The sequence below is a fragment of the Rhinopithecus bieti genome, unplaced genomic scaffold, assembly GCF_001698545.2.
Source record: "Rhinopithecus bieti isolate Rb0 unplaced genomic scaffold, ASM169854v2 scaffold_15776, whole genome shotgun sequence".
In the NCBI taxonomy this organism is placed as follows: domain Eukaryota; kingdom Metazoa; phylum Chordata; class Mammalia; order Primates; family Cercopithecidae; genus Rhinopithecus; species Rhinopithecus bieti.
Window position 1 is genome coordinate 2,515,440 of NW_016808836.1, and position 20,739 is coordinate 2,536,178.

The 20,739-nt window shown below is 51.3% G+C and overlaps 1 protein-coding gene across 1 annotated transcript in view; it reads left to right on the forward strand.

Annotated features, from left to right (window-relative positions):
• The window catches only part of LTBP4 (latent transforming growth factor beta binding protein 4), a 34,997-nt gene extending 22,302 nt beyond the window's left edge, over nt 1–12,695 (forward strand). Inside the window, 9 exon segments of the mRNA XM_017887464.1 lie at nt 2,284–2,430; nt 5,357–5,623; nt 5,904–5,975; nt 6,576–6,704; nt 6,908–7,054; nt 8,788–8,940; nt 9,879–10,259; nt 10,606–10,758; nt 12,277–12,695. Coding sequence (XP_017742953.1) covers nt 2,284–2,430; nt 5,357–5,623; nt 5,904–5,975; nt 6,576–6,704; nt 6,908–7,054; nt 8,788–8,940; nt 9,879–10,259; nt 10,606–10,758; nt 12,277–12,431 — 1,604 coding nt within the window. The 3' untranslated portion in view covers nt 12,432–12,695.
• The last annotated feature ends 8,044 nt before the right edge of the window (nt 12,696–20,739 follow it).

Consider the following 20,739-nt stretch of genomic DNA (forward strand, 5'->3'; position numbering starts at 1 on the left):
AAAAAAAAAAAAAAAAAAAAAAAAATTCTCAGAACTGTTGTAGTGGCTGGGGACAGAAACCTGACCTATTCAGGTTTTATTTTTGTGTGCATACTTTTAAAAATGTGTAAGTAGGCCAGGCGCGGTGGCTCACGCCTGTAATCCTAGCACTGGGAGGCCAAGGTGGGCGGGTCACCTGAGGTCAGGAGTTCGAGACCAGCCTCAACATGGAGAAACCCCGTCTCTACTAGAAATACAAAATTAGCCGGGCATGGTGGTGCATGCCTGTAATTGCCGCTACTCGGGAGGCTGAGACAGAATTGCTTGAACCTAGGAGGCGGAGGTTGCAGTGAGTTGAGATCCCACCATTGCACTCCAGCCTGAGCAGCAAGAGCGAAACTCCATCTCAAAAAATAAAAATAGGGCGGGCGTGGTGGCTCAAGCCTGTAATCCCAGCACTTTGGGAGGCCGAGATGGGCGGATCACAAGGTCAGGAGATCGAGACCATCCTGGCTAACATGGTGAAACCCCATCTCTACTAAAAAATACAAAAAAACTAGCTGGGTGCGGTGGCGGGCACCTGTAGTCCCAGCTACTCAGGAGGCTGAGGCAGGAGAATGGCGTAAACCCGGGAGGCAGAGCTTGCAGTGAGCTGAGATCCGGCCACTGCACTCCAGCCTGGGCGACAGAGTAAAACTCCGTCTCAAAAATAAATAAATAAATAAACAAACAAATAAATAAATAAATATGTATAAAGTATAAATGTATAAAGCACTAAAGTGTTCATAAATGTTAATTTTTCCTAACATTTTATGAGGAAAATTTCTAAACACAAAGCAAATTGAGAGAATCATAGAATGAACACCTGCCTACTCATGATCTAGATTATATTATTTTATTATACTTGCTTCCTCACATATCTATCCTTAATCCATCTAATTTTTTGGACAGAATTAAAAGTAAATTGCAGGCACCAGTCTGCTTCCCCATAAATTCTTCAATATACATATCACTAACCAGAATTCAATATGTGTTTACCAATATTTTCTTCTCTCTTTTTTTTTTTTGAACTGGGGTCTTGCTCTGTTGCCCAGGCTGGAGTGTGGTTGTGTGATCATAGCTTACTGCAGCCTCTAACTCCTGGGCTCAAGCCAACTTCCCTCCAGAACTGAGCTTCCGAGTAGCTGGGACCACAGGCACACAAAACCACGCCCAGCTAATGTTGTTAATTTTTGTAGAGATGAGTATTTTTTGGAGACAGAGTTTTGCTCTAGTTGTCCAGGCTGGAGCACAATGGCGTGATCTCGGCTCACTGCAACCTCCACCTCCCGGGTTCAAGCGATTCTCGTGCCTCAGCCTCCCAAGTAGCTGAGATTACAGGCACCCACCACTACGTCCAGTAATTTTTTGCATATTTAGTAGAGACGGGGTTTTACCATGTTGGCCAGGCTGGTCTTGAACTCCTGACCTCAGGTAATCTGCCCACCTTGGCCTCCTAAAGTGCTGGGATTACAAGCGTGAGCCACTGCGCCTGGCCCATAGAGATCTTGCTCTGTTGCCCAGGCTGGTCTCAAACTCCTGGCCTTAAGCAACCCTCCTGCCTTGGCCTCCCAAAGCACTGGGATTACAGGCATGAGCCATTGTATCCTACAGATATTTTCATTCGACATTCAATTTATATACAATGAAATGCAGGAATCTTAATTATGCTTTCTGTAAATTTTCACAAATGCAAACACAACAGGTTTTATTTCTTTAAAGGGAATTAAAACTATAAAGTCCTGGGATATATTTGAACTCCAGGCATAACTGGATCCAGGAATTTTAACAAGGCTATTTCTGTCTGAGTTCTGCTTTCTTCTATTGCATGATTTTCAGGCAGATTATTTTTCATAATGATGAAGGTGGCCCTAGAACCTCTGGGCTAACATCCCCAGTTGGCAACCCTAGAGCTAAAAAGGGAGGTTCTTTTCAGTATTTCTAGCGAAAGTGCCAGGCCTGGCTTTGATTGACCCAGCAGGATCACTGCTATCTCTGAACCAGAGAAATGCAGTCATCTATTTGGTCATTCCTGGAACTTGTGCCCACCTCTCAGAGTAGATATAGCCCTACTCAAAGCACAGGATTGAAAATAGAGGAGCACAGGGTTCCCAAGGGAAATTCAGGGCTTGTCACTAGAAGAAAAACAGATGATGGAGTCTGGGCCATTAAATATACCCATTATATTTGAAAGCTCAGACTTTCAGACCTTTGGAATCACAGAAGCTTATAACCACTGTGTCCCCTGTTGTCTCCTGCTTACAGATGTGAATGAGTGTGAAACACTACAGGGTGTATGTGGAGCTGCCCTGTGTGAAAATGTCGAAGGCTCCTTCCTCTGTGTCTGCCCCAACAGCCCGGAGGAGTTTGACCCCATGACTGGACGCTGTGTTTCCCCACGAACTTCTGCTGGTGAGACTGTTGTGTCTATTTAACTGATGACTGCTGGCCCCATGGGAAAATCATGTGGTCTAATCATTCCTGATGTGGACAGCTACCATCAGTTAAATACTGTTGTTTTAAACATCAACAAAAGACACATAGGTTAACATGGGTAGTGAGACTGTGTCAGGAGAACTAGATCCTGGCTGTGACTCTACCAGATTCTTTCATTCAACAAGTGTTCACAGGGCGTGCACTGTGTTCAGGCCATCTTCTGGGCACTGAGGACGTAGTAGTGACCAGGAGGGATCACTGTCTGTCCTCAAGGGGCTCACAAGCCAATGGGACAAACAGAGATATCACCAGATAGTGACAACTCGGAGAAATCAACAAGACTGTGATGGGGAAAGCCCAGGGGGGTTTTGGAGGAGGCGCCTGGCCCAGCATGAGAAGAGGGTCAGGGAGTTCTTCCTGTAGGAGAGGACATCTGAGAGCTGCAGGATGAGTAGAAATGAGCCAGGCCCGATGTGTGAGGAGGGCATTCTGGGCAGAGGACATAGCAAGGGCAAAGGCTTGGCAAAGCCAGAGAGCATCTGGCATGTAAGAGGAACTGAAACAGGTTCAACATGCATGATTTAGAGGACAAAGGAAGGGGTGGGGAGAGATGGGGCCAAGGAAAGAGTCAGGTGCCCGATCACACTGACTTACCACAGTAAGAGAGCACTGCGGTACCGTGGAAGGGGTTTCAGGGCATTTTTGGAAAATTTTTTTTAATGTTTTTCTTTTTTTAAGACAGGGTCGTACTTTTACCCAGGCTGGAGTGCAGTAGCATGATCTCAGCTCACTGCAACCTCCACCTCCTGTGCTCAAGGAATCCTCCAACCTCAGCCTGCTGAATAACTGGGACTACAGGCATATACCACACCACAGCTAATTTTTGTATTTTTTGTAGAGACATGGTTTTGTCATGTTGCCCAGGCTGCAGTATATATATATTTTTTAATTTTTAAATGTTACGTATTTAGGCTGGGCGTGGTGGCTCACACCTGTAATCCCAGCTCTTTTGAAGGCCGAGGCGGGCAGATCACCCGAGGTCAGGAGTTCGAGACCAGCGTGGCCAACATGGCAAAACCCCGTCTCTAGTAAAAATACAAAAATTAGCTGGATGTAGTGGTGCGCGCCTGTAATCCCAGCTACTCGAGAGGCTGAGGCAGGAAAATCGCTTGAATCCAGGAGGCGGAGGTTGTGGGATTGCGCCAGTGGACTCCAGCCTGGGTGACAGAGGGAGACTCCATCTCAAAAAAAAAAAAAGCCACGTATTTATTTATTTATTTATAATAATTTCCATCTTTACTTTAGATTCAGGGGATACATAAGCAGGTTTGCTACCTGGGTATATTTCATGATGCTGAGCTTTGAGATACAAATGATCCCGTCACCCAGATAGTAAGCATAAGCGTAGTACCCAACAGCCAGTTTTTCTTGTTTTTTTGTTTTTTTTGAAATGGAGTTTCACTCTTATTGCCCAGGCTGCAGTGCAGTGGCACGATCTCGGCTCGCTGAAACCTCCACCTCCCTGGTTCAAGCAATTCTCCTGCCTCAGCCTCCCAAGTCGCTGGGATTATAGGCGTCCGCCACCATGCCTGGCTTACTTTTTGTATTTTTAGTAGAGATGGGGTGTCATCATGTTGGCCAGGCTGGTCTCAAACTCCTGACCTCAGGTCATCCACCCACCTTGGCCTCCCAAAGTACAGGGATTACAGGCAGGCGTGAGCCACCATGCCTGGCCTAACATCCAGTTTTTCAACCCTTGTCCCTCTCCCTCTGTCCCTCCCCCATCTAGTGGTCCCCAGCATCTATTGTGGGCATCTTTACATCCATGAGTACCCACTGTTTAGCTCTCACTTATAAGTGAGAACATGTGGTATTTGGTCTTCTGTTCCTGCATTAATTTGCTTAGGATAATGGCCTCCAGCTGCATTCATGCGGCTGCTAAGGACATGATTTCATTCTTTTTCATGGCTGTGTAGTATTCATAGAAAGGTTTTGAGCAGGAAAGATAGAATCGGATTTTGAAACCTCCCTCTGGCCGCCATGTGAAGGTGATTGCAGCGGGTGATACTGGAGGCTGGGAGATCAGGGAACAGGCTGGGGCAGGGGCCTGGACAGGAGAGGACAGGGCTGGACCAAGGCAGGGGCTGTGGAAGGGGAGGAAAGGGTGGTGGGAGAAAAACCCAAGAGGCCATGTGGACAAGCTGTGGATGTCTGGGTGGGGAAGCTGTGTCCAAGACAAGGCACAGATTTTTTGTTTGTTTGTTTGTTTTGTGACACAGTCTCGCTCTGTCGCCCAGGCTGGAGTGCATTGGTGTGATCTCGGCTCACTGCAACCTCCGCCTCCCAGGTTCAAGTGATTCTCCTGCCTCAGCCTCCCAAGTAGCTGAGATTACAGGCATCCGCTACCACGCCCAGCTAATTTTTTGTATTTTTAGTAAAGACAGGGTTTCACCATGTTGGTCAGGCTGGTCTGGAACTCCTGACCTCGAGTAATCTGACCGCCTCGGCCTCCCAAAGTGCTGGGAGTACAGGCAGGAGTCACTGCACCTGGCGACAAAGTGTAGATTTTGAGATGAAGACTCAGCCAGTTTGGGACACACCAGATAAGAGACCCAGAGAGGCATCCAGGAAGCCAGGGATGTTCCCTCACCACCCACCCGAGCTGTTAGCTGCAGTGATGGGGAAGAGTGAGGTGGGGAGGCAAGAGATGTAGAAATGACAGGAGGTGACAGTGAGAAAGAGAGACAATGACAGAGGAGTGTGAGAGGTGTGGAGTCTGCTTCTGCCACTGATGGCTGCCGCCCTCTGTTTTCCCATCTATGCCGGCCTCAGTTTCCCCATCTATGATGTGGCGGGGTTGGGGGTTCAACCCACACTGGGCTAAAGCCCCTTGTCTCCCTAGGCACGTTCCCAGGCTCGCAGCCCCAGGCACCTGCCAGCCCCGTTCTGCCGGCCAGGCCACCCCCACCACCCCCGCCCCGCCGACCTAGCACACCTAGGCAGGGCCCTGTGGGGAGCGGGCGCCGGGAGTGCTACTTTGACACGGCGGCCCCGGATGCATGTGACAACATCCTGGCTCGGAATGTGACGTGGCAGGAGTGCTGCTGTACTGTGGGTGAGGGCTGGGGCAGCGGCTGCCGCATCCAGCAGTGCCCAGGCACCGAGACAGGTGGGCATGGGCTGATGGGAACACAGGGCTGAGGGCTTGGGTGGAAGTACTGGGTGGGGTGTGGGCCTGGGACAGGGGACACATTTGGACAGGATGTTGAAGTACTAGTACTGTCAGGGCAAGGGCGAGCTGCCAGACAGGTGGGCATGGGCGGGCATGAGGCTGAGTGGTGGGCATTAACAGGCACAGGGCCAGAGTGACTTGTGACAAGTGGGCACGAGCAGGGTGGGGCTGGGGCTGGGGCTCTGGTGTCCTGGCTCAGGCTTGTCTCTGTGTGTAGCTGAGTACCAGTCATTGTGCCCTCATGGCCGGGGCTACCTGGCGCCCAGCGGAGACCCGAGCCTTCGGAGAGGTGAGGCCAGCCTTTGACCCTCCACCCTACTCAGCTCTCAGGCCCAGCTCTGTCTCTTCCTGTTTTCTTTGCCTCTGTCTCTCACCCTTTCTGTTTCTCTGTATCTGTCTCCCCAACCCCACCCGTCCTCTGTCTCTTTCTTTTCTTTTTTTTCTTTCTTTTTCTTTTCTTTTTTTCTTTTTTTTTTTTTTTTAGAGTTTTGCTCTTGTCGCCCAGGCTGGAGAGCAATGGCGAGATCTTGGCTCACTACAACCTTTGTCTCCTGGGTTCAAGCGATTCTCCTGCCTCAGCCTCTGACGTAGCTGGAACTACAGACACAAACCACCATGCTTGGCTAATTTTTTTGTATTTTTAGTAGAGACAGGGTTTCACCATGTTGGCCAGACTGGTCTCGAACTCCTGACCTCAGGTGATCTGCCTGTCTTGGCCTCCTAAAGTGCTGGGATTACAGGCATGAGCCACCGCTCCTGGCCTGTTCATCTTTCTTTCCCTGTCTCTACTTCTCGGTCTCTATCACCACCTCTGTCTCTGTCTTCCCTGGTCATGCCCTCACACACTCCACCCATCCAGCCCACCCCCATCTCTCTGCTTTTCCCACAGATGTGGACGAATGTCAGCTCTTCCGAGACCAGGTGTGCAAGAGTGGCGTGTGCGTGAACACGGCCCCAGGCTACTCGTGCTATTGCAGCAACGGCTACTACTACCACACACAGCGGCTGGAGTGCATCGGTACAAGCCCCACCTCCCCCAACCCCTGGCAACTCTCTCCAACCCCTAGCCATGCCAGTTCCTCTCTGGAATGTGGCCACCACCAGCGGGAAGTCTTTCCTGGAGTCTAGACTCCATCCATCACACTGCCAATGTGCTGGGAAGAGAAATGGGAAAGGGTAGGGGGAGTTGAAGGGGTTGCCTGTTAACCATCCTCTCCCTAGATAATGACGAGTGCGCCGATGAGGAGCCGGCCTGTGAGGGCGGCCGCTGCGTCAACACTGTGGGCTCTTACCACTGCACCTGCGAGCCCCCTCTGGTGCTGGATGGCTCGCAGCGCCGCTGCGTCTCCAACGAGAGCCAGAGCCTCGGTAACCCCGCCCCCAAATCCGCTATGCCCCGCCCACGCCGTCCAGTCCCTCCTTCCCTTGGCTCAGCCTCACACCCGCACCCCGGCCACACTTTTGCGACGGCCACGCCCTTCAAAGGCCACGCCCTATGCTCCTGGCTCGGCCACGCCCCACTGAGCCCCAGCTCAGTCTCTGTCCCAGTGCCTGTCTCTCTGAGGCGAGCTGGCTAGGTGGTTAAAGGCAAAAGTTTTAAAGGCAACTTTTGCATGTTGCCTCTTGGACTCCAGCTTCCTTTCTGCACACTTAGCCCCTACCTTATAGGGTGGCTGTGAGGAGTTTTCTTTTCTTTTCTTTTCTTTTTTTTTTTGAGACGGAGTTTCGCTCTTGTTGCCCAGGCTGGAGTGCAATGGCGCCATCTCAGCTCACCGCAGCCTCTGCCTCCGGGGTTCAAGCGGTTCTCCTGCCTCAGCCTTCCGAGTGGCTGCGATTACAGGCATGTGCCACCACACCCAGCTAATTTTGTATTTTTTTCTTTAGTAGAGACAGGGTTTCTCCATGTTGGTCAGGCTTGTCTCGAACTCCTGACCTCAGGTGATCCACCTGCCTTGGCCTCCCAAAGTGCTGGGATTACAGGCGTGAGCCACCACGCCCGGCCAAGGAATTTTATTTTATTTGTATTTTTTATTTTTTCAAATTTTATTATTTAGTTTTTACTAAGTGCCACATGAGTGCTACCTGTTATTATTTCTCTGCATCTCTAGGTCTCTGTCTCTTTCCAGGTGTTTGTGGATTTCTGTCTTTCGTATTTTCTCTGAATTTCTGACACCCTCCGGATCTTTGTTTTCAGGTCTCTTTCTCCTGCTTCTGTATCTTTGTTTTCCTGTTTTGAGTCTTTGACTCTTTGGATGTGTTTCTCTCTCTCTCTTTGGGTCTTTTTTCTCCCTTTTTGTTTCTGACTCTTTTCCTATCTCTAGATCTCTGACAGTTTCTCCTGAAGCTCTGTCTCTTGAACACTCTCTTTGTTGTTGTTGTTTGTTTTCATTTTTGAGACAAGATCTCGCTCTGTCGCCCAAGCTGGAGTACAGTGGCATGATCACAGCTCACTGCAGCTTCGACCTCTCATGCCCAAATGATCCTCCCACCTCAGTCTTGCGGTAGCTCGGACTGCAGGAGCCCGCCACCACGCCTGGCTAACTTTTGGTTTTGTTTGATTTTTTTTTTTTTTTTTTTCATAAAGCTGGATTTTTGCTGTGTTGCCCAGCAAAACTTGAACTCCTGGGCTCAAGCAATGCCCCTACCTCAGCCTCCCAAAGTGGATTACAGGCTCCAACACTCTCTATGCATCTTGCCACCTCTCTTTTTGCCCACTGTCCCAACCACTCTTCTCTCATTTCCTGTGCCTTCAGCACTTGCCCCCATACACTGAGATGTCAGACAATGCTCAGAGAGGCAAAGCAACTGCCTCGAGGTCACACAGCCCTCCAGAAGCCAGACTTGGTTAGACCCCTCTCAGGCCCTACCTCCTAGTCATTAGACCCCCTTCTTCTGCCCTCTCCTCCTATATGACAGTCTCCTTGTTCCTCAATCCAGACCCCTGGAGCGACCTCAGAGAACTTCCGGAGTTAGATCACAGCTGATGAGAAGGATTTGTTGATAGGCAGAGGGTGACTGGGCTGTTCAGCAGGGGAAGGGCCCAGCCCCTGGGAGGACCTGAGTGCCAGGCCCAGTCTGACACATGCTGTCTCCACCTGCAGATGACAATCTGGGAGTGTGCTGGCAGGAAGTTGGGGCTGACCTCGTGTGCAGTCACCCTCGGCTGGACCGTCAGGCCACCTACACAGAGTGCTGCTGCCTGTATGGAGAGGCCTGGGGCATGGACTGTGCCCTCTGCCCTGCCCAGGACTCAGGTGCTGACGCTGGCCTAAGCTGAACTCAGAGGCCTTGCCCCATGGGCTTCAAATCTAGGCCCTCAGATCCCCAGTCTCAGAACCCCCAGACTCTACCCAAACTCTGTCCCCTAGACCAACCCCCAAGTCACAGCCCATCCCAAAATCTTGGTCCCCGAGTCACATTCCAAAGACTTCCAAGTCTCCGCCACAGACATCCCAAGGCCTGACCCAGCAGATCCCATGGTACCAGCCCTGCAGGCCCCTGAGGTCTGATCTCTCATACCCTCCGCTCCTGGTCTGTAGAACCACAAGACACAGCCTATGAGATGTCCTCCCCTAAATCCTGGGCCCTTAGACCTGAAATACCAGTTGTTCAGACCTCACCATCCTGGCCCCAGACCCCATGGTCACAGCCTCACAGAACTCCAATCCCATTTCCTTGGACACCACATCCGGGTGCCTAAGACCCCAACATACAGCCCCAGAGATTCCCAAGTCTTGGTTCCTACAACCCCTGAGGTCCTCAATCCTCAGCCCTTAGGAGCCCAGTTCCAAAGACCCCAGTCCTGGGTCCTCAGACCTCCAGGTCCCAGTGGCTCAGACCCTCTCCCACACATCCTGCCCCCTCGGTTCCCCAGCAGCAATTCCTGGGATTCCCCAGTCCTGGTCCACAGAACACCCTCATCTAATTTCTTCAGGTCCCTATTCCTAGCTCCCATGGGTCCCTCCAGTTCCAGCCTCAGACCCTGATTTTTAGCAGGCTTCATTACCTTTGATCTCAGCACACTGGAATCCCAGTCTTAGCCTTCAGATTCTCAGTGCTGGCTCCAGACACCCCAGGGCCACCCAGGACCCTCCCCATCCACTCCTCTGCCTCCTCTTCCCAAGGGAGGTACATGAGTGGTGGGTGTGGGGGCCAGCGGGGGCTGATTGTTTGCCTTGACTTCTGTTCCCAGATGACTTCGAGGCCCTGTGCAATGTGCTACGCCCCCCTGCATATAGCCCCCCGCGACCAGGTGGCTTTGGACTCCCCTACGAGTACGGCCCAGACTTAGGCCCACCTTACCAGGGCCTCCCGTATGGGCCTGAGTTGTACCCGCCACCTGCGTTACCCTACGACCCCTACCCACCGCCACCTGGGCCCTTTGCCCGCCGGGAGGCTCCTTACGGGTCATCCCGCTTCGACATGCCAGACTTTGAGGACGATGGTGGCCCCTATGGCGAATCTGAGGCTCCTGCGCCACCCGGCCCGGGCACCCGCTGGCCCTATCGGTCCCGGGACACCCGCCGCTCCTTCCCAGAGCCCGAGGAGCTTCCTGAAGGTGGAAGTTACGCTGGTGAGCACCGCCAGCGGATGAGGAGACTGAAATGAGGGGTGAGGTGTGCACAGAGAGAGGAGGGAGGGAAACAGGTGGGAGGAGAGACGGCACACAGGTGCAACTGGAGAGAGCCACGGAGAGGGACAGACAAGTGTCTGTAGCCCGGCAAAGAAAGAGAAAGCGGCAGAGGGAAAGTTGGCAAGAGAATGAGGTAAGCTTACTGGCCCCACAGCGCCCGCCGCAGCCCTGGAGCGGGATGGACAGTTTAGAGCAAGAAAGATGGAGCCAAGGACGCGCACCCACCGTGGTGGGTAAGAAACTAAGGCAGGGACCTCAAGTCACAGGGTCCCCGCATTTCCCACAGGTTCCCTGGCTGAGCCCTACGAGGAGCTGGAGGCAGAGGAGTGCGGGATCCTGGACGGCTGCACCAACGGCCGCTGCGTGCGCGTCCCCGAAGGCTTCACCTGCCGCTGCTTCGATGGCTACCGCCTGGACATGACTCGCATGGCCTGCGTTGGTAAGGGCGGGCCCGGGGCCAGCATGCGTGGGGAGAGGCAAGGCTTGTCCAGGGAGGGTGGAAGCCCTGAGCAGGAGGTGCTGGTAAGGGACGGGAAACGACCTCACTACAGGGGACGGACCAGCCCAGAGGGGAGGAGTAATTCTTGCACCTGGGTGGGGCTTGACTGAAGAAGGCGGAGTCAGGGTGTCAGCAGGACTGAACTGGGCCTTAAAGCAGGATAGAAGGATAGAATAGTGCTGGTGTGACTTGCAATGCTACCTTGGGCAATTTGCAGGAACTCTTTGGAGAGCCTCAGTCTTCCCACCTGTAAAATGGGAGTATTAATCAAGTCTGCCTAATTTGGATGGTAGTAAAGCCAAGTGATTAAAATCAAGAATTCAGCCGGGTGCGGTGGCTCACGCCTGTAATCCCAGCACTTTGGGAGGCGGAGGCGGACGGATCAAGAGGTCAGGGGTTTGAGACCAGCCTGGCCAATATGGTGAAACCCCGTCTCTAAAAATACAAAATTAGCTGGGTGTGGTGGTGCATGCCTGTAATCCCAGCTACTTGGGAGGAACCCAGGAGGCAGAGGTTGCGGTGAGCCGAGATCACGCCATTGCACTCCAGCCTGGGCAACAAGAGCGAAACTCTGTCTCAAAAAACAAACAAAAAAACTCAAGGAGGTCACATAGACCTCAGGCCCAGTCCAGCAACTTGTTGTGTGATGCTGGACAGGTCGCTGCCCTTACCTAATTTTTCTCATCTGAAAAATGGCTATAGTCAAAGATCCCATTTCACAGAATTGTGAATATTATTAACACTGATTTACAATAACATTAAGACCCATGCGCAAATGGAGGCACATGTGTAAAACGAATTACAGTACCTACCTAATAGGGATATTAGAAGAACAAAGTTAATACTCGTGCTTAAAACAATGCATGAACATTTATTGTTGCTGACACAATCATCAGTATTATTTTCTTTTTTTTAATTATTATTTTCTTTTTTTGGAGACGGAGTCTCATTCTGTCGCCCAGGCTGGAGTGCAGTGGCCTGATCTCGGCTTACAACAACCTCCGCCTCCCGGGTTCAAGTGATTCTAGTGCCTCAGTCTCTCGAGTCTGGGATTACAGGCACCCGCCACCACACCTGGCTAATTTTTCTATTTTTAGTAGAGACGGGGTTTCACCGTGTTGGCCAGGTTCGTCTCAAACTCTGGCCTCAAGTGATCTGCCCGCCTCAGCCTCCCAAAGTGCTGGGATTACAGGCATGAGCCGTTACGCGCCCGGCCGTTATTATTTTCTTAACAAAATCCTAGTGCCGTAGGGGCCACCATACCCATCTTACAGAACACGAAACAAGCACAGAGAGGTTAAGCCACCTGGCCGGGCTCACACAGCTAGCAGATGGCAGAGGTCAGACTGGACTCCAAACGAGAGGCTCAAGAGCCTCTGTTCCAAGAGCCTAAAGGGCCGAGGAGGCGAGCTTCTGGGGCCCCAGCCTTCAGCAACGATCCTTGTCCCCCGTCCGCAGACATCAACGAGTGTGATGAGGCCGAGGCTGCCTCCCCGCTGTGCGTCAATGCGCGCTGCCTCAATACGGATGGCTCCTTCCGCTGTATCTGCCGCCAGGGATTCGCACCCACGCACCAGCCGCACCACTGTGCTCCCGCGCGGCCCCGGGCCTGAGCCCTGGCACCTGCTGGCTGCTCATCCGCGCCTACCACACGGGGCCCCTGCAGTGCATCTTGCAGCCCCCTTATGCGTATGTGCACGGGGCAGCCCGCCCGAACCTGGAGAAGGGACCTACAGACGTCTGGAAGCTGCGACGCCCTGCACTGCCCCGCCTCCCCCAGCTCCCACTGATGCGGTGGTCCCGGGCCTGGCCCAGGGGCCCCTTCACATGCCCTTTCCCTTTTATAAAATTCTCCATTAAAACCCACCTATTTTGTATCTTTTGCCTCCACCTGTCTTTCTGTTTCTCCAAATCTACCTCCAGTTTGTGCTTTGAGTCACTAAATGACATTCCCTTCCCTTCTGACCCCTAGTTTCGTCTGTCTGCCTCTCTTGGTCTCTGCCTTCCTTCTCTGTCTCTGTCGTTCTGTCTCATCTCTGTCTCTCTGTCTCTTTCTGATTTGTTTTCTCTGCCTAACCTCTACATCCTGTCTTTTCATCTTTGTTTCTGCATGTGTTTTTCTCTTTTCCTTCTCTTTGTTTTGTTCTCTCTTTAATCTCGAGAGCAATCTTGCCTCTGGATTTTTTTTTTTTTTTTTTTTGAGATGGAGTCTCGCTCTGTCACCCAGGCTGGAGTGCAGTGGCGCCATCTCCATTCACTGCAAACTCCACCTCCTGGTTTCAAGTGATTCTCCTGCCTTAGCCTCCCAAGCAGCCGGGATTACAGGCGCGCACCACCACACCTGGCTAATTTTTGTATTGTTAGGAGAGACAGGGTTTCACTATGTTGGCCAGGCTGGTCTCAAACTCCTGGCCTCAAGTGATCCACCCACCTTGGCCTCCCAAAGTGCTAGGATTACAGGTGTGAGCTACCACACCCAGCTTTTATTTTTTAGAGATGAGGTCTCCCTATGTTGCCCAGTCTGGTCTCAAACTCCTGGTCTCAAGTGATCCTGCCACCTCAGCCTCCTAAAGTCCTGAGATTATAAATATGAGCCACCGCGCCTGGCCTAGAAGTCTTAAGGTATCCTGGAACAAATGGGGCAAGAGCAGGGAGCAGGAGTACCTGGTGGGTCAAACCCAGACCTGAAGCTGCAGCTGGGAGTTGGCTGTGGATGGAGTAAGGAGCGGCAGTCCTGGCAGCTGGCGGCAGGAATAAGCTGTGTGTGTGATGGTCGAGGACCCAGCACGGACCTCCTCCATGCGCCCTAACTACTTATGGGCCATGTTCCTAGTCCAGAATATTCCTAAAAAACAAGAACATCTTAGATCAGCATAAACTTAGGGCAGGAGTAGGGACCAGGAATCGTGGGTGATCAGCTTGGCACTGGGACAAGCTGGAAAAAAAAACAAAAAACAAAAAACTGTACCTCTGTACCTTGGCAGGGCGCGATGGCTCATACATGTAATCCCAGCACTTTGGGAGGCCGAGGCGGATGGATCACAAGGTCAAGAGATTCAGACCATCCTGGCCAACATGGTGAAACCCCGTCTCTACTAAAAATACAAAAATTAGCTGGGCGCGGTGTCTCAAGCCTGTAATCCCAGCACTTTGGGAGGCTGAGACGGGCGGATCACGAGGTCAGGAGATCGAGACCATCCTGGCTAACATGGTGAAACCCCGTCTCTACTAAAAATACAAAAAACTAGCCGGGCGAGGTGGCGGGCGCCTGTAGTCCCAGCTACTCGGGAGGCTGAGGCAGGAGAATGGCGTGAACCCGGGAGGCGGAGCTTGCAGTGAGCTGAGATCCGGCCACNCCGGGAGGCGGAGCTTGCAGTGAGCTGAGATCCGGCCACTGCACTCCAGCCTGGGCCCGCAGAGCGAGACTCCGTCTCAAAAAAAAAAAAAAATACAAAAATTAGCGGGGTGTGGTGGCATGCAACTGTAATCCCAGCTACTCAGGAGGCTGAGACAGGAGAATCACTTGAACCCAGGAGGCAGAGGTTGCAGTGAGCTGAGATGATGCCACTGCACTCCAGCCTGGCGACAGAGCAAGACTGCATCTCAAAAACAACCAACCCCACAAAACTACCTGAGTCATTCTTCACCCCCCTGTCAATGCATGTGTCCCCAGGGTTTCAAACTCACATGCTGCAAAGACCAGACCTGGAATGTTAGCAGGAAGCAGGGAAAACTGAAGCACACCTTACTCCTAAGTGTGATCTGCCTAAGGCTTGGGTAGATTAGGAAGGGGAATTCTCCCCAGTGTTAATACTGGTTTTGGCCTGGCAGGGTGGCTCGCGATTGTAATCCCAGCACTTTGGGAGGCCAAGGCAGGATGATCACTTGAGCTCAGGAGATTGAGACCAGCCTGGGCAACATGGTGAAACCCCATCTCTACTAAAAATATAAAAATTAGCAGGGCATAGTGGTGGATGCCTGTAATCCCACCTACTCAGGAGGCTGAGGCAGGAGAATCGCTTGAAACCAGGAGCCGGACATTGCAGTGAGCCAAGATTGTGCCACTGCACTCCAGCCTGGGTGGCAGAGCGAGACTCCGTCTCAAAAAAAAAAAAAAATGACTAATATAGTACTCTATGGAGCCTATTTGGCCTGTGAGGCTCCAGTTTTAATCCTCTAGGTACGGCTGAAATTGCATACATTGCAGATTGGAAGCTGCTTCTTGACCTGATCCCCAGCCCACCCGCTGAGTGTCAGGAGGAGTCACATTCCCAGAAGCCTCCTGTGCTACATCAGGGAATCATACTAAGAGTGCCTGCTCTGCAGGATTGGTGGTGGTAGTCAAATGACTGGTCATATATGTGCTTAGAATGGCATCTGGTACAGAGCAAGGGCCCAGTCATTGTTGGGCCTCCCACATACTGAGCCCTGTGGCTGGGCAGATAGTAAGGTCTCATTCTTTTGTCTTTTTCTTTTCTTCTTCCTTTTTCTTTCTTTTTTCTTTTTCTTTTTTTCTTTCTTTTGACATAGGGTCTTTCTCTGTTGCCCAGGCTGGAGTGCAATGGTGCCACCATGGCTCACTGCAGCCTCAACCCCCCCAAGGCTCAAGTGATCCTCCCATCTCAGCCTCCCAATTAGCTGGGACTGCAGGCGTGTGCCACCACGCTCAGCTAATTTTTTAATTTTTATTTTTTGTAGAAAGGGGACCTTACTGTGTTGGACAGGCTCATCTCAAATTCCTGCCAAAGGTGCTGGGATTACAAGTATGACCCACAGCACCCAGTCTGGCTAGGTCTCGTTCTTTACCAATTCTCTCTCCCAGGGTGGAGGAGGAGGCCATACCCCATCCCCTTCAATAGGACAGTGAGAAGCACCTAACACAGGGCCTTGGTGGGGAGGAGTGTCAGACAAGGAGGGCTCAAGGTTCCACAAAGGGGTGACAGTTGCACAAAACTGCCTGTACCAAAAATTATTGAATTGTACACTACACATGCGTGACTTGTGTGGTATGTGAATCATAACTCAATAAAGCCCTTCTTTAAAAACCCCGACTCTACAGAGGGTTTCAGGAAGTTACCCTCCAGCTGGCACAGGGAACCCGACCCAAACACTAACTCCTCACTCATTTCGTTCAACAGATATTTTCCTGCTTAGCAATAAGTGAATTCGAGGACCACAAGCTTTAACCCAGCCTTATGGGGTGGGAGGTAGGGAGGGCTCCTGGAGGAGGAGATGTTGCAGCTGAGAGTTGATCACTGTAGGGAAATGAGCAAGACGAAAGTGGTGGAGATGCCTATAATCCCAGCTACTCGGGAGGCTGAGGCAGGAGAATCTGTTGAACTCAGGAAGCGGAGGTTGCAGTGAGCCAAGATCGCACCGCTGCACTCCAGTCTGGGCAACAGAGTGAGACTCTGTTGAAAGAAAGAAGAAAGAAAAAGAAGGAAGGAAGAAAGGAAGGAAGGAGAAAGAAAGGAAGGAAGGAAGGAGAAAGAAAGAGGTGGAGAACCATGTTCCAGGTGGAGGGAACAGCACTTCCAAAGGCCTAGAAGTAAGAAAGCAAATATCTGTTAGATGTTTTTCCTTTGGTATGTAAGGCCTGTGTTGGACAACAATGGTGACCTTCTTGGTGCCTGAGAAACCCCAGGCCCCTGCCTTCATGGGGACACTGACACATCACCACACATGACAGCCTGTGCTGTACAGGGGAGGCACAGGCAGGGGTCAGGCTGGGGTAGGGGAAGATCAGAGGGCATGGGTGCCCAGAGGAGACACTTGATCCAGTCTGAGAGATGATCAGGGAAGGCTTTCTGGAGAAAGAGACAGAGCTCTGAACAGTCTCTGTTTGGGGATCTAGATCCCTTTGAGAATCTGTTGAAAGCTCATTCACAGAAGAAAAACTCACACGAACAAAGGTTGCAGGCAATTTCCAAGTATTCTCATCCTCCCTCGGAATCTTCTGTGGGTATCCCATTCCCACCCCCGCCTCCACAACCACCTTGCTGTATAAATGTCCCAGGAATTGCGACAGGGCTGGCCAACAGTGCTGGAAAACTGCAATCGAATTTCAGCATCCTGGGAGTGGGATCTTTCTTCTGAGATCTCACCCGCCGCCGGGCCCGGAGGGTGTGCCCCATGGATCTAATTGTTATCCTGCCTGCATCCCCTGCACTAACCCCTAGCCCTGGCGCTGAGGCTTCTGGCACTGGCCGGGACCGACGCGTTCTCCTCTGGAATGTTTAGAGGGAGGTAGTCCAGGCGGTCACCGCGCTCTCCAGACAAGCAACGCAGCGCCCCCCGATGGCCGCCGCGCGCCGGCGCAGCCCAAGCCAGCTGCGCCCCTTAGTGGCCGATGCTCGTAAAGTCTTCAGCGAGCCCTGAGCTCCTTTTGCGAGCCAGCCTTGGTTTTGCAGGCTGGGGTCGTTGTCGTTGTCATCATCATCATCATCATCATCATCATCATCATCATCATCATCAATAGCTAATAGACCGGGCGTGGTGGCCACACCTGAGACCCACACACTTCAGGCCATAAGTTCGAGATGAGCCTGGCCAACATGGTGAAACTGGGTCTCTACAAAACAATACAAAAAATCAACTGGGTGTGGTGGTCGGCACCTGTAATCCCAGCTACTCTGGAGGCTGAGGCATGAGAATAGCTTGAACCCGGGAGGCAGAGGTTACAGTGAGCTGAGATTGAACCACTGCACTCCAGCCTAGGTGACAGAGTGAGACTCTGTCTCAAAAAATACATAAATAAAATAAAATAAAGCTATGATTGTCCAGGCACAGTGGTTCATGTCTGTAATCCCAGGGCTTTGGGAGGCCAAGGCAGGAGGATCTCGTGAGGCCACGAGTTCTAGACTAGCCTGGGCGACATAGCAAGCGTTGTCTCTACAAAACAAAACAAAATGCTATAGGCCGGATGCAGTAGCTCACACCTGTAATCCCACTACTTTGGGAGGCCAAGGCAGGCGGATCACCTGAGGTCAGGAGTTTGAGACCAGCCTGGCCAACATAGTGAAACCCCGTCTCTATACTTTGAAAACCACTGCTTCAGCTGTCTCTCCCACTGGGAGGAGAGCTGCCTCCTTCACTCGCAGCTCATGTGGTTCACATGTTGACCCTACTAGAAGACTCCAGACCTGGCCAATGACAGAATCCCTTCCCTTCAGCCTTTGCAACTGGCTCAGGGACAGGCATGTCCCTGAAGCCAGACTGATGGGCGCTGGCTCTGGGACTACTGCTCGTTGTTGAAGAAGGGGCTTCCTAGACATGCTGTGCTGAAAGGGTATAGGCCTGGAGCACTGGGGTCTTGCATGGGAGAAGAGCTGGCCTGAAAATGCAGCCAACACAAGGGGAAGCAGGGCTGGGAGAGGAACAGGGAGACTGGTGCCTGGCGCACGTCATCTGCACCTCTGTCTCACCCTTCTCCAGAACATTTCAGGAATGTGACATTTTTCTTTGCATCTTACATCAAATTTGTCAGCAAATTCTGTCAGCTCTAGTTAGAAAAGATGTCCCATCCTGTGTTGGAGGAAAAGCGATGCTATGTATCAGGACATTACTGGGTCAGCTGACAGAAATGGAATACAAACAGTCGATTAGAAAATTTCATGTACTAATATTAAATTTACTAAAGTCGATCACTATATTGTGGTCATGTAAAAGAACATCCCTATTCTTTTGTCTTGTTTTGTTCTGTTTTTGAGATGGAGTCTCACTCTGTCGCCCAGGCTGGAGTGCAGAGTGCAGTTCAGCTCACTGAAATCTTGGCTCACTGCCACCTCACCTCCCGAGTAGCCAGGACTACAGGCGTGCGCCACCACACCTGGATAATTTTTGTATTTTTAGTAGAGACGAGGTTTCTTCATGTTGGCCAGGCTGGTCTCAAACTCCTGACCTCAGGTGATTCGCCTGCCTTGGTCTCCCGAAGTGCTGGGATTATAGGCGTGAGCCACCGTGCCTGGCCCATTACAGAATCTTTTAGGGGTAGTGTTGTTTGTAACTTAGCCTTAAATATTTTTTTTAAAAAATCAGAAAAAGAAAATACACCCACATAATAGAGAAGAGAGCAAGTGATAAAGGAAATAAGGTAGAAATGTTACCAATCCATGAACCCGCATATGAAATACAGGAGAGTTCTTTGTCCTATTATTTGTCTTGCAATTTTTTGGTAAATTTGAAATTCTTTCTTTCTTTTTTTTTTTTCTTTTGAGACGGAGTCTTGCTCTGTCGCCCAGGCTGGAGTACAGTGGCCGGATCTCAGCTCACTGCAAGCTCTGGCTCCCGAGTTTACGCCATTCTTCTGCCTCAGCCTCCTGAGTAGCTGGGACCACAGGCGCCCGCCACCTTGCCTGGCTAGTTTTTTTGTATTTTTTAGTAGAGACGGGGTTTCACCATGTTAGCCAGGATGGTCTCGATCTCCTGACCTCGTGATCCGCCCATCTCGGCCTCCCAAAGTGCTGGGATTACAGGCTTGAGCCAACTGCGCCCAGCCTGAAATTATTTCTAAAGGAAAAGTTAAAACACTTTCAAAAATGAGAGATCTAAAATCTTAGGCCAGGCACGGTGGCTCACACCTGTAATCCCAGCACTTTGGGAGGCTGAGGTGGGTGGATCACCTGAGGTCAGCAGTTGGAGACCAGCCCGGCCAACATGGTGAAAACCAGTCTCTGCTAAAAATACAAAAGTTAGCCAGGCATGGTGGGAGGTGCCTGTAATCCCAGCTACTCAGGAACAAGAATCGCTTGAACCTGGGAGGCGGAGGTTACAGTGAGCCAAGATGGCGCCACTGCACTCCACCCTGGGTAATAGAGCAAGACTCCAACTCAAAAATAATATAAAATAAAATAAAATCTTAGACAACACTATCATTATAAGTAGGATTAGGGAGATCAAAGACAACATGCTCTGTGCTGCAGGTACTGTTTGGTATGACGTTGAAAATATCAGATTGTAGACTTGATTTTTTTTTTTTTTTTTTTTTTTTTTTTTTTGAGACAGAGTGTTGCTCTGTCGCCCAGGCTGGAGTGCAATGGTGCGATCTTGGCTCACTGCAACCGCTGCCTCCTGGGTTCAAGCGATTCTTCTGCCTCAGCCTCCCAAGTAGCTGGGACTACAGGTGCATGCCACCACACCTGGCTAATTTTTGTATTTTTAGTAGAGACGGGATTTCACCATATTGGCCAGGCTGGTCTAGAACTCTTGACCTCATAATCTGCCCTCCTTAGCCTCCTAAAGTGCTGCAATAACAGGCGTGAGCCACCGCGCCTAGCCTAGACTTGATTTTTTAAATCATTTTCCTCCAATAGAAATAGACCTGATTTTTAAAAACGTGCATGGCCAGGCACGGTAACTCATGCCTATAATCCCAGGGCTTTGGGAGGCCAATGTGGGACAATTACCAGAGCCCAGGAGTTGGAGATCAACCTGGACAACATAGCAAAACCCTGTCTCTACAAAAATAAAAATATTAGGTGGGTGTGGTCATGTACACCTGTAATAGCAGCTACACAGGCGGTTAAGACAGGGGGATCCGGCCGGGCGCGGTGGCTCAAGCCTGTAATCCCAGCACTTTGGGAGGCCGAGATGGGTGGATCACGAGGTCAGAAGATCGAGACCATCCTGGCTAACATGGTGAAACCCCGTCTCTACTAAAAAAATACAAAAAAGCTAGCCGGGCACCTGTAGTCCCAGCTACCTGGTGGCTGAGGCAGGAGAATGGCGTAAACCCGCCCGGGAGGGCGGAGCTTGCAGTGAGCTGGAGATCCCAGCACTGCACTCCAGCCTGGGCGACAGAGTGAAGAACTCCATCCAAAAAAAAAAAAAAAAAAAAAAAAAAAAAAAAGACGAGGGGATCCATTGGGACCAGGAGTTCCAGGCTGCAATGAGCTAAGATCACTGCACTGCAACCTGGGCAAC